This window comes from Colletotrichum abscissum, assembly GCF_030869225.1.
Source record: "Colletotrichum abscissum strain IMI 504890 chromosome Unknown Scaffold_92.1, whole genome shotgun sequence".
Classification (NCBI taxonomy): Eukaryota; Fungi; Ascomycota; class Sordariomycetes; order Glomerellales; family Glomerellaceae; genus Colletotrichum; species Colletotrichum abscissum.
This window is the reverse complement of record NW_026850539.1, coordinates 19,825-32,376: the sequence shown is the minus strand read 5'-3', so window position 1 is coordinate 32,376 and position 12,552 is coordinate 19,825. Positions and strand designations below refer to the sequence as shown.

Below are 12,552 nucleotides of genomic sequence, written 5' to 3'. Positions count from 1 at the left end.
GTTGGGAGGGCACCAACAGGGCATCCATCGGTTGGCAGGCTCTTCCAGCTTTTAGCACTCGTCACAGCGGGGCTTCCAACCAACACACGCCCGCCGGTTGCATCAACAGCTGACTACTGGGTCGAGACCACCCGCAAGCCTTTCGCCCACGTACATAAATGCGGCCCTGCCGCCCCGTATCCTGCCTGCACGTATGTCCGTCAAGTCGCTCGCACAGAATTCAGCCGGTTCTTCCCTTGCATTCTTTTGCTAGACACGATGGTCAAGAAAATTCTCGTGCCGTTCGCCGGAAGGCAGACTCAGCAGGATACCTCCTCTGAACCGGACAAGTCGGAACGCAACGCCGGGACCAAGCTTGAAACCCAGGCTCAAATGCCACTTCGATTCGCCGTGGCAGAAACTCGCATTCTGTCTGACGGAGGAAACACAAGGGAACCATGCTGTGTTTGCACGTCCAAGGGTATGTAGGAACCTCACAACCGAGTTACATAAGCTCAAATGCCTCGACGAAACAGATGACATGGAAGGAGTTCTAGCCACACAATTTGTGGACATCGACGGACAAGGGACAACATACATCAGTTTGACCGCTGGCGAAAACTCTCGTCAGGTGGTCCACGTGCGCGGCAATGCAAGAACGGTTATTGCGGACATGAAAGCAGGAGATGGTTCTACGCAACTCATCTGCGCCTCCGACAATGAGGATAGCTTAAGGAAAGTCTTAGAAATCGCGTTGGCACCTCGCCGCTCGATTCGAGGGGATCCAAAGCACCTTCATCCAGCTCAGATTTCGGATTACCTACCCGATATACTGTGTCTGTCAAGTTCACGAGGAACCGGGCCCGTTTTCGGTGGTTTGAGATATCAGGGGGACCGCTGGGAATGCTTCCTTTTCGACCAGTACACTGGCGCGGAAGGGAGCACGGAAAACAAGCCATTCCAGAAGCTCCTGGATGAGGCTGGTATGAACTTGGAGACGTGGATCTGCCTTGTGATGTTCGCCTCGTTGCTGGTGCAGTGTGCGGAGTATGAGGGCCAGATGACGTTGTGTCCCAACTGGTTGTGGGCCAAACAGAAAGCCATCTTCGGCTCTAAGCTCGGTCAGCCTCAGGCAACCCTGTACGGCATGCTATCGCTACTTCGGGCGGCTCCAGTATGTCCGGTCAGGGCGGGTAGTTGGACCAAGAGTTGCTTGGTTGGGATGTGGCATGCAGCTCGGCAGGAGCGGTGCCAGATGGGCATAGAGCAGGACATCCGCACGATCAGGGCTGTGAAAGGCTGTTTCCTGGACGAGGGGCCGGAGATGTACAGCGTCTAGGCTCTTGGCCTTTTCGAGAACCCAGCGCATTCTAAAGCCCTTCTCAACGTCTTTCCGTGACTAAGTGGATCGTGCGCAATGCTTCTCACGTTATCCCACGCAGCGCATGTCCCCGCATGCGTCGTCTCCTCGAGCATCGAGGCGCTGCAAATTGAAGCCCCTTCCGGTTGAGCCCGGCTGGGCTATCGCTTGGCAGGTTGGGAGCAAGTACGGGACGGGCGGCAAGGTGGTTGATCCCCTGTGTTTCTTGGGCTAAGGTGGGGTGCCAGACTGCGAGGTACCCAGCCGTCTGCATACTATGACCAGGTGCGGCCTCTCAGTCGACCGAATCCGTCCCACTGGACCACGTGGCTGGCGTTAGATGGGGCGCGTTTCTACCGGTCTCCACGGGGAACAGATACAGTTGCGGCCGGGGGGGTAGCGCGCGGTCATAAGAGGCTCCAGCCCCCACACCACCTCTGTTGTAACGTCCCTGGCTTGAGCGGCGACACCCTCGAACGCTACTGTTCCAACAGGAACCGGGGGGGGGGGGGGTACACAGTCCTGTACTCATCGGGGAAAACGCAGGGGTGGTGTAGTGCGGCAAACCGCCTAGTGCTACAATGTCCCCAGGTAACTCGTCCACTGCTTGCGGAGGTGAGCGACCTCCTGCAAGCATTGCGGCATTCGAAGCGCTTCCATCTACTGTGCTCTATGTTCCGGTGCAAGGCTTACAACCAATCATTTTAGTTATTCTGTTCTTTTCGCAGACGCCGCTAACTCTGCGCGACCTGTTTCGTCCGGTCGTTGTCGTCCTCGGCAGACCGCACGATACTGTCACGCAATAGCCAGTCATATTTTCGATGATGGAGGTCGAAGGCAACAAGCCCGCAGGCGCCGAGAAGTTGTCGAGAGCCGCGACTATAAGCGGTCGCCCGACAAGCACGCCAAGGGTATCCATCACTTCAAACGGATTTGTCTTTCTACAACGTAGAAGTGCTCGAGGTCCTGAGTAACGAGGAAGAATACGTCAACGAGCTCTCAGTGGCTTCACTTGAAGCTGGCCTTTTCCCAAGATAAACGACCCCAAGGAGATGCTTTGGTAACTGAGCAGGTTCAGAATAGCGGATGCACTATGATAACCCGTAGCGTCAGGTCTGCACACAGCACACAAAACATCACGCGAGTAAGAGGAAAGAGAAATAGCGCTGTGCAAGCGACGCGTCGCCGCAAGATGGGAGCTGGACCCCTGCATGGACGAAACAAAGGTTTGCCGTCCCCTTTGGCAGAAAAGCAGAACAGGTGAGACGGAAAGAAGAGGCTGGAGAGTAATATGCTGAAAGATGTTGCGATAAGCCCTTCTTATCACTGCCTTGGCTAGATCTTTGCCTACGTTGAGGTATTTTGTTATTTTGTCGACCTGCGCAATAGCTTTTCGTGCGGCCTCGGGCAAGTGGTTCAGAGCCGGCTTCAGCTGCAACTCGAGTGAGTTTTGTTCTGTGCTGATAAATACGTCGGCGCAGCATCGCTCTGCAATGTTGATGCGTCTGCGCAAGTACCCCTCTGTTTTTGGTCTCTTGGAGGGTCGGCAGCTCACTGGCTGAATTTAGTAGCACTCGTACAACCGCCAGTGATGAAAGTAGCCATCATTGAAATCATTTCTGGGATAAGGGATAATGGATCCCCTCGCCAATGGTAATGAACGCTTGCCTCGTTCACTTCTCCGAGCCAATCTCGATAATGCTACTACTGGATGAAAGAGTCGCACGATTCCGAGCCTCGTGGCTTCTCATACTGCTTGACTTCATACGAGCTGTTGCAGCTACAAGGCCGGGTAAATGGCACTTGATTATCACTTTCACGCATTGAAAGGTGTCCTATCTGAAGAATTGCCAATGTGACGTACGGATTGGCCGCCGCCAATACGTGCCCAATCAGGAATGGAACACTTCAACCCTGATCTTGAATCATGAGCCAATTGACGAGCGCCTTAAGAAGGCGGTTTGGTTTGAGATCTATAATCGGGGGAAGGTCGGATGGGCGAGACTAGTTAAAGGTAAAGCAAGCTTCTTACGGCACAGAAACTCCAAAGAAATGGTCACGGGCAGTTTTGCTCATGTGCCAGCTGATCTGTGCGATGTCCTTACATGATATTTAGGCTGCCGCGTCGTAATGGATGGCTCACCTCCTCTCGTCCTGCTTGAAGGGGTAAAAAGCCGAGGCATCTCGTCAAAGGCAGACTCCATGTAGCACAGCAGCATCTATCCCCCCGTTGCAAGAAGGTTCACAACTTAGCAACATCCACGACCACCCCCTGCTTATCCATACCATCTTTGATGGATCACGGCCCGGTTATGAAGAACTTGTACGACGTCTAGCAACGTGTAGACTTCCCATGCTGGCATGGACTGCAGGGGTGACCTCTTCGCTCACTTTCTGCAAACAAGCAAAACATTTGTTGCGGATGTTGGCAGCATAGATAGATAGATTAGGTCTGGAACTGAACATCTCGCTCTATAGACATGCTCAACACCAACGCACCACCAAACATTCCGAGAGAGCTTCCTACAGCCTTACCGCTGTGAGAAGCCTTGTGACACAGCTGAATTCTTTTCTGCAAGTGACACAGTCGAAAAGCTCCTCCCATGACGCGACATAAGTTAGTATCAGTGCTATGCTCTAGCCGACCATCCAAAAAGGAGAATTATTGCCAAACAAATATGAGTTCACTGATTCGGTCGTCTGAGCGATAACACGCGATATGTCCCGGGACATCGTCCAGAGGCGTTGCTGAGGCCATCATCCACTCCGCGTGTACTTAGGCGAGTTGCGGAACATTGGAGCCCGAGCTTGTCTTGGTTGCCGATTTCTCACTGGGACAACCCGGGTATTCCGTGTGCCTTTCCAAGTCCGCTGTGCGATTCATACTATTCTGGCTGAGTTTTTCGAGTGCTTGGCGGAGCACTTGGTGCGCAGGTACGACCATCGTCTCATTTCCGAGTAGCTTGCCTGGGAAGACGTGTCCATAGATCTTCCTGGATTTGGCGTTGCGAAGCCACGAGCCATATTCGCCAGAGGCGATGGGAGAGTTGAGTTTCGCGCTGTAGACTTGAATAAGTTCCCTGCGCCCTGGTGGGCGGCACAAAGCCAGCGTGCCGGAAAGAGTGCCGCCAATGCTTCGTCCCTCGGGAGTGGTGACCTCAACGGCCGCATCGCATGGCGCAGACTCAACATAGTCCAGGTAGCTTTCGAGTGGAACTGCCTGGGCATGGGCCCTCTCGCCACCCAGCTGCAGGAGCACTGAAGGTGATACTTCCACGAGTGCATAGCACAGCTCTTTTGAGGAAAATACCACCTCTCCAGTGGCGATTGCACCGCTGTGTTGGTCTATGCTGGGTTCTTGTTCGGTTGAAGGCATCAGGTCCTGAGGCCTGGATTGAAGCTTCTTGGCAGGCTCTGCTGGCGCGGGTATGGAGGATATAGTTGAAGCTTCGTCAGCAATGGTGTCCAACAGCGCCGAGTCGTCATCGTCGTCGTTCTCGAAGTCGCTCCAGCCCGTGAGTTCACAGTCATCGCTCTCCTCATCGGAACCGTTGCCGTCTGCCAAGCTTCCGGCATTGATTGGGGTGATTGTCTCTTCAGGAAAGGGTTGGACAGTCAGGAACATGAGTCGACCGTGGAACGACACGAGACCTCCGACGGTGGCCGTGAGTTTCGTCTTGATGCCGTCGGAGATGCTGCTTAGTTCATTCGGAGCTGCTGTAATCGGAGTTAGAAGAGTTCCACTGCCGTCGATGAAAGTGATAGGGTGCTTGCATCGTGGGTTCTCATTCCGATCAAACTCGGCCTTCAACGGGGTATCGAAGCCTGAGTGGTCCACCATGATTTAACTTTGACCTTTGCTTATTTCGAAGGCTTCTTTCCAGATGGCCTGATCGTTCGAGGCGAAGAAAATAGTAGGCTTGGTCTTCGGCTGTTTTCCGAGTTCGTGAAGCGATATGACAAGTCCTTCAGTTGGCTCTCTCGAGAGGTTGTTCTGCAGATAGATTTAATATTCGGGGTGGACCTAGTGGACTCTCCAATTGCGAGCAAGGCAGGGCGGGACCTACCCTCGCATCGAACGGTTGCGCTCCTACTTTAGTATTTTCGCACGGGCAGTGCTTTCAACGAGTCTTCCCTGAAGCCAATCAGGGAGTCACTTGTACAAGAAACCAGGGTCGCAACGTAATCTGGGGGGCTTAGATACTGCGTGTGATAGAACCAGGATTTGGGCCATCACAGCCAATCGTCGGCACAGGGCGACTCGCCAGGCATTCTCGACCCACGACAAGACATGGAAAGAAAACGAACTCGGGCTTGTTGGAACTAACTACATACGATGTTTACTTGCTCATCAAAGGAACCTTGCCCGGGCATTTTTGCGGGAGTTCATGATCGATTCGATACATAGCATTGCCTCCGTAGCGAATCGCCTCGTGAGCGTAGCCTCCTTTTGAAGATGGACCCCTGCAGGTAGCTTGATATGTGGCCTCAAGGGCCAAAGCTGGTGCCTAGGTCGTTCTGCTGCCTGCAACGTCGTCGCGACTACCTAGTAAAACGAGGGCGTGCGGGGTAGTCAACCGACTCTGGGGGTATTGAGAGGACGGCGCATTAATGCGCTACTGGCAACGAACGTCTCGGGCACCTATTCGGGAGAGAGTGGTCTTGATTGATCGAGATGGCCGGACACGTGGCACGTGGCATGCGGCATTCTTACGGCAATATCAGATAAAAGACCGGCTCGGATATCTCACAGCAACTATCAATGTTGGAAATTCGTAACGGTAAGAGATCACTGTGTTTGGTTTCCACGCCGCATGGCCACCTTTTTACCTCAGCAAAACTGTGACGCTTCGGTGCCTGTTACCACATAATGACAGAAACGCAGAGAGATCAGAGTGTTTCGCGCCGTATATGTATATCACATACCCTAGCAGCCTGCATGCATCGTTTGCGCGCAAGTAGGCAAGGGTCTGTTGGCGCTGCGGATGACGTGTTGTGATCAAGAGGTTGACCTACTGGCTATAACGGCCTCGGAAGCGCTCAGTCATTGCAAACTTCGCAGCCTCATATCCTGTTGTCTGCTAGAAGGTTCCTATCTGACCTTCTGGCTGGCAAAGTCTCCAAAAGGCGCTGCTGTTACTCCGTACAATCCAGAGCATCCATCAACAGAGAAGGTGAATCTGCCTTGGTGGTCGCAGGGACGCATGCGACCAATGTCGCATGCGGTCCAGTGAGCGGAACCCTGTGGCATTACCAAGCCTCTGTGTACACTACCAAAGGCCCAGAGATTTCAACCTTACAAGGCAGACTGTCAAACAGGGCGCCCAAAGAGCAACCGAAGGTGCCTGTTTGCCTTGTCACTTCTTCCACCATCCGTGCCTGGTTGCACATCAGGCAAGTCACTGTTGTGCCCCCTAGGACTCCGGGAAAGGTCTATCGAGACCCTTGCGCAAGTCCTTTCCTCCCCTGGCGAGTCAAGGGCAGACGGAAATCCAGGCCCGACGTGACTCCACATGAAGGCGTGTTGAGGACAAAAAGAGCGGAGCATGGCATACATACTCAGACATTATTCACGAACCACACAAATACCGTTCTCTCAACCGATCGCTTTTACTCGCATCCGCTGGCCGCAGAAACTCCCACCCGCTTCGAGGTCTCCAAGGACGGGATGCGCCGGCATGGTTTACTGGCAAGGCGCCCCGATGTCGAACCTTCCAACGGTAGCATGGCCGGGCTGGGCAATTCGGGGGTCCACAGACGGGATATCGTGTTCCGCATCCGTGTGAAGTACCAGTAACAATCGTCGGAGCGTCTATGCACTTGATATACTTTCTGGAGGCTTTGTTATTTCCTGACCTGTGAGTTCCAGCGGCAAAGCGGGAGGATCATTCGATTGTGGTGTAACGTTTCGCTAGCCAGGCGAACTTCTGGTGGTACGTACACAGGGGCGTCACGGCCACAGACACTTCGAATGTATCTCGCATCTTGTCACTCGCTCAGCCTCGCCATTCAGGTGGTGGCCGATCGCACCTAATTTACGCATGGCGATACGAGCACCCCGGCCGGGCGGATTTTCCCTCGACGAATCGTTTCATGGAATGACTTCGCGACAAGGCAAGAGGAGATATGGGATCAACCCCCATATTCCCGCTCGTTCGCTTCGAGACCCGTATCCCCATCGCCGCATCAACTGGACTACCTCAAGTCTCTGTTTAGCCCGATCAGCAGCGAGACTAGCCTCTGGGACCTCCGGAACTTTCAGCGCGATACGGTCGAAAACGCAGTTCAAAAGCTTGTCGACAAGGCGTACAGCGACACGCAACTCCAAAGTGGCATCGGCTTGCGAGGGTCTGTGACTTTCGAGAGCCACGCCAATCTCGGACAGACAGACGAAGCCCTCTCCGCTCATATGGAGCAGATGTCCATCGAGAGGGCTGTTACCGACGCTGCGGCAATAACCTCGAAACTACCGAGCCGCAAGCCCCGACGCAGAGCTAAAGGCAAGGGCAATCGGGCCGATCAGTTTTGCATGTGCCGCACCTCGTCCGGCCGAAACATTCCGGTTCTGGCGATTGAGTACAAGGCACCGCATAAGTTGCGACGCGACGGGGTTGTCACCGGTCTGGAGTCTGAGAATAGACCGGAACGCGACGGAATAAATAAGGACGGTGACGGGTTTGCGTTTGCGTATGCATCGAGATCGCTCGTTGCCGCTGTCATCACCCAGCTCTTCTCCTACATGGTTGGCAGAGGTATCCAGTATGAATATGTGTGCACAGGAGAGGCATTCGTCTTCCTACACGTTCTGGATGATCCCACCGTCGTATGCTATTCTATGCGCGTGCCTACTCGGACGTTCTTGAGGACGACGACGAGAACAAGTTCCATGGCATAGCTGTTGCGCAGGTCTTTGCCTTTATCCTTCAGGCTCTGCGTGCTGAACCACCTCCGCTGTCATGGCACGATATTGCTGTGAGTCTCGACACCTGGGCTGTAGAGTACGACGACGTGCTGAGGAACACGCCCGAAGCAGTGCGCAAGGGCAAGGAAGCGCGCTCTTCTCCGTACAAGCCCCAACGCTGGCGAGGATTCAAGCGCTCGCCAATTCAGACATGGGCTCGGTGCAGGCGACTCGACAGCGACGCAAAGCAGAGGGATAACGGTGACGATGAAGAAGGGACTCTTCCTTCACCCACACCGACACGGTCGATTCCCGGGGGGCGAAAAGGCTCTCACGAAGTCGAGCGCAGACTCGGCCGGTAAAGAGGCACAGCCAACCCGCCATTATAGCCAAGGGAAGCAGATAAACATATTGGATCGTCGATTTTGTACGCCACAATGTCTGCTCGGATTAGTGAACGGCTGGCCCCTGGATGAACGCTGCCCGAATTTCCAGGATCACGGACCCCAGCACTTAAACCTACTTGATATCCTCCGACTCATCCGTACTCAGCTAGCCGAAGACCGTGGTTGCGATGCTGACGTCGTACCACTGCACCTGTCTGGCTCAACCGGCTCACTCTTTAAGGTCAGGATGTCCTCTCATGGCTACATTCTTGTTGCTAAGGGCGTTGAGACACTCGACGTGGCCCGCCTTCGCCACAACAATGAGGTATACGATCGACTTCGCTCGATTCAGGGAAGACTTGTTCCCGTCTGCCTGGGACGGACAGATTAAACCCTGCCGTTGTACTACGACAGTGGCGTGTGCATGCATGGCTTGCTTCTCAGTTGGGCAGGAACGCCTTTATTTGACTCCAACACTCCAGCAACCGAAGCAGACGTTGGCGCACTTACCCAGGTGTACAAGAACTTACATAGGACAGGTGTTCTTCATGGCGACGCAAAGCTACGCAACGTTTCACGCAATCGCAATACAGCGGATGGAGGTATCGTGGTGGTGGACTTCGAACGGGCTGACTTCAGCCACCGCCCACCTCTCGCCTTGCTCCATTCAAGCCGTCAAAACAAGAAGAGAAAGCGGGGGATGTTGGGGAATTTGACTTTATCAAAGAATCAACGAAGTGAGAGATTTGCGGAAGAACTTGACTCTGTGGTGTGTCAAATATCGGGACATGCGAACGCCATAGAGCAGAAGACAGCTCTTAATGTGGCCAGCCAGATGTGAGATGTGTTGCTGGAGGGTTCAAAAGGACCATTTGAACCTTTGGCAGCTTGCCCGTCTGTGAATGCCGGGAATAGTGATGAAAAGACAGATTTCGACTCGTGAGAGGACAAGAATGGAAGGGTAGTGGTATAGTGGGGAGTAATGGTAAATGGTTAGGGTTCGTCTACGCTGCGCATTCCCACCAGACGGTTATTGTTCACCTACTAGGTTTCATCTTCATCAAGGTCCCTACAGAGTTCATGTATGTAGGTGAACACACGGAGTAGAGGCAGAACAGGTGCCAATATGTCGCCCAGGTGTCCCCGGATCCCTCGGCGCTTCAAACGTGGTGAGCTGGGGTGAGCGTGGGTGAGCGGGGTGAGCGTGTGGGTAAGGAATCGGGTTACGGGAACGAGGTCACTGTTATCGAGACTTACACAAACACAAGCTTTCCGTAACGATTGCATGCACGTGTAATGATTTTTAGCACTGTGAAGTACGGCTTTACCGAATGAAGTTAAAGAGCTACATGGGACTTTGGAGGCGCAGTCCTCTCGCCCAATCAAGTCCGAACACCACCTTGATTATGAGACTACTTTCCAGGCAGCAGCGTGGCGGTCAGCGTTGCCTACGCAATGTATTGTTTGTGATGCCTTTCTCGATTTGAATATTCATGGCCATATCGCTTCAACCCTATCCAGGGCGCTGGTGCGTACAGACTCCAAATGCCCCTGCGGAGGAGGACGGCAAAACTGGTTCAACCGCAGCGGTAGGGGCCCCACTAACTATTAGAACGGACGAATCAGACAGTTTTCGACAGTCGCAACATAACTATGAAGGTCATTAAAATCTTCCCTACGGCGGATCTGGTCAATTCGGGAAGTTACAGGATGGACGCATTAATAAAAGCAGCAGCTATATTAAACAGGCACTAAAACTGGCTTTATCACTGTACATCAAGAGCGGGCTAGCTCGTACTAGAAACTTGGCGAAGTGGTCTATGCAGATATAATCAAGCATCGGGCTGGGGATCGTGGACGGTCTCAATGGGGGTTGGTTCAACTGGGAACGGCGAGCAACGTTCATCTCGTCGGCGACATACTGTGCAGCCGACACGGCGGCGGCGAGCTGGGTACAAGCAATTAGCTTTCTAATGAGTTGAGGTTGCTCGTCATTAACGACCAACCTTGCGGGCGCCGCCATGTTGGATATTGATCAGGATTGTAGGCGTTCCTGTTGACTGGCAGAATTTGCCGCATGAGCGCCAGCATCTCTTTCTCAGATAATTTATCTAAAGGCTGGTTGGGAAGCTCCCAAGCAAACTCTGTATCGTGTGAGAAGCCTTCTTTTGAGTCAAAGAAGGCACTCGCTGATGCGCACAGAGATGCGACATAGTCTGTGTCTAGGAGCTGGTTCAAAGCCTCGATTTCCGTTTCGTTGAGACCATGGACCGCGGTTAATGACACACCGAACGGGTTGTTACTGTTCCAAAGGATGAAGCATAACAGCTCTTTGCGATCACAACAGAGTCGTACCCATTTGTTGCCCAACTTCGGACTTCCAAACACATGAATGAAACATAGTGGACTTGAGAAGAATTTCCCCAAGTACGAGCGAGAAAGTGCAGTCTCTGAGATAGATGTCCTAAGTTGGGAGCTGCCGGGTAGCGGTGTTGTGAATCTCGGGGTCGGGTCGTTGTAATCAGTGGCAGGGATAATGTCATCCGATTCTAATGACTCTGAGTGTGACTTAGCAATACGTTGAAGCTGGGATAGAGTCGAGAAAGAGACAGAAGACATGGATAAACAAAGACGGGCAGTCCTGGGGGCGGCGAAAAGATAGAGGAGGGCCCGGGGTGGTCGTCTTGTCGGGGCTGGGCCGCGGTAAGGGGGGAAGGGGACTGAGCATTGAACGACGGCTGCTCCGACGAGCTCATCCGAATGGAATCATGACGAGAATTACGAATTTTCATGCAATTGACTGCATCTAGGTAGTGCGGTATATTGGCAGTAGACGGTAAAGAATCTTGGACCCGTGGTGAAACCGGACGAAGATGGGTAGAAGCAAGCCCATTAGACCGTCTGTGGAAGCGATGTTCTGTACGTTCGGGGGAGGGGGGAGGCGCTGAACGCGGGGATATCTGGGCGTACGGTTGTTGGCGTCTGCGCCTTAGAGCACGAGGGGGTTCGGGGTCAGATGACAAGGCAGACATAGATATAGCGGGATGAGATGAGGTAAGGTCGATAGGTATAGAGTGATTGGGCGAAAGATTCCGCTTCCTGGTTGAAGGCAGAAGAGAAGATCGGCGATTTGCCTTGGCAAGGAATCGTTGCATTGAAGCGATCTCAGAAACATGCTTCTTGCGGTTCTCTCTAACTTCAGTTCTCTCTACCTCCTTGGTGGCAATGGTGAGATCCGATTTCTTTGCCAAATACGCCTCGTCAGACTCAGCGATCTTCTGCAGCTGCCAGTCGGATCGCCAGGCATGATTGAGCTGAACGTCCCTGGTAGAGATGACCTGGTGGTATATCAAGGTGTTGCCTTGATTAAGGCCTAACATGGGCTGGTGGGAAGATTGCGCAGTACCAGGAGAATTGACGGTGTTTACTAAGTAACGCTGACGCCGGAGGTGTGGATGAAGCGATTGTTGTAATTGCAGGGACGTCCAACGACGCGGTCTTTGTAGAGGGAATTGATCATCTGCTTCTTCATCCATAATACGGAAGGTAGCTGGTAGAAGTAGAGGAGAGAAGGTGTAAAAGGCGAGACCTCCAGGATAGGCATAATGAAAGAGTAATAGTTATTGAGGGGATATAAAATACCATAGAAGTGTTATAGAAAGTTATTAAAGTCGGATTATTCAAGAGATGATAGAAGAGAGAGTGGAATGAATGAAGAGGACTTTGGATGAGGGGTTGGAGGAACGTTAAGTAATTATGCAGGAATTGAGTCTTTGGGAAATTCATTGAAGGTGTGGCGACTGACCAGTTTTTGTATGAGAGACCAGTTTTTGCATGGGCAACCAGGTTTTGTATTTGAAGGGTAGGCGTCAGGTACTTATGAGACATGCTGATCAAGAATCATCAAGAGAGTATTGCGACATATG

At 52.8% G+C, this 12,552-nt stretch overlaps 4 protein-coding genes across 4 annotated transcripts; 3 read left to right on the top strand and 1 right to left on the bottom strand.

The window, feature by feature from the left end:
• Nucleotides 1–258: 258 nt before the first annotated feature.
• CABS01_16343 (uncharacterized protein) lies at nt 259–1,318 on the top strand (the record flags this gene model as incomplete). The annotated part of the gene is made up of 2 exons (XM_060549674.1): nt 259–460; nt 516–1,318. 2 exons carry the CDS (start codon nt 259–261, stop codon nt 1,316–1,318), a joined length of 1,005 nt encoding a protein of 334 aa, XP_060389482.1.
• A 2,797-nt stretch (nt 1,319–4,115) lies between these two features.
• On the bottom strand, nt 4,116–5,180 carry CABS01_16342 (protein PNG1; the record flags this gene model as incomplete). The annotated part of the gene is made up of 1 exon (XM_060549673.1): nt 4,116–5,180. The coding sequence occupies one exon, from the start codon at nt 5,178–5,180 to the stop codon at nt 4,116–4,118; it is 1,065 nt and encodes a 354-aa protein (XP_060389481.1).
• Nucleotides 5,181–7,465: 2,285 nt separating this feature from the next.
• On the top strand, nt 7,466–8,602 carry CABS01_16341 (uncharacterized protein; the record flags this gene model as incomplete). The annotated part of the gene is made up of 3 exons (XM_060549672.1): nt 7,466–7,492; nt 7,545–8,162; nt 8,222–8,602. 3 exons carry the CDS (start codon nt 7,466–7,468, stop codon nt 8,600–8,602), a joined length of 1,026 nt encoding a protein of 341 aa, XP_060389480.1.
• Nucleotides 8,603–8,814: 212 nt separating this feature from the next.
• On the top strand, nt 8,815–9,342 carry CABS01_16340 (uncharacterized protein; the record flags this gene model as incomplete). Its single annotated transcript, XM_060549671.1, has 1 exon — nt 8,815–9,342. One exon carries the CDS (start codon nt 8,815–8,817, stop codon nt 9,340–9,342), a length of 528 nt encoding a protein of 175 aa, XP_060389479.1.
• Nucleotides 9,343–12,552: the final 3,210 nt, after the last annotated feature.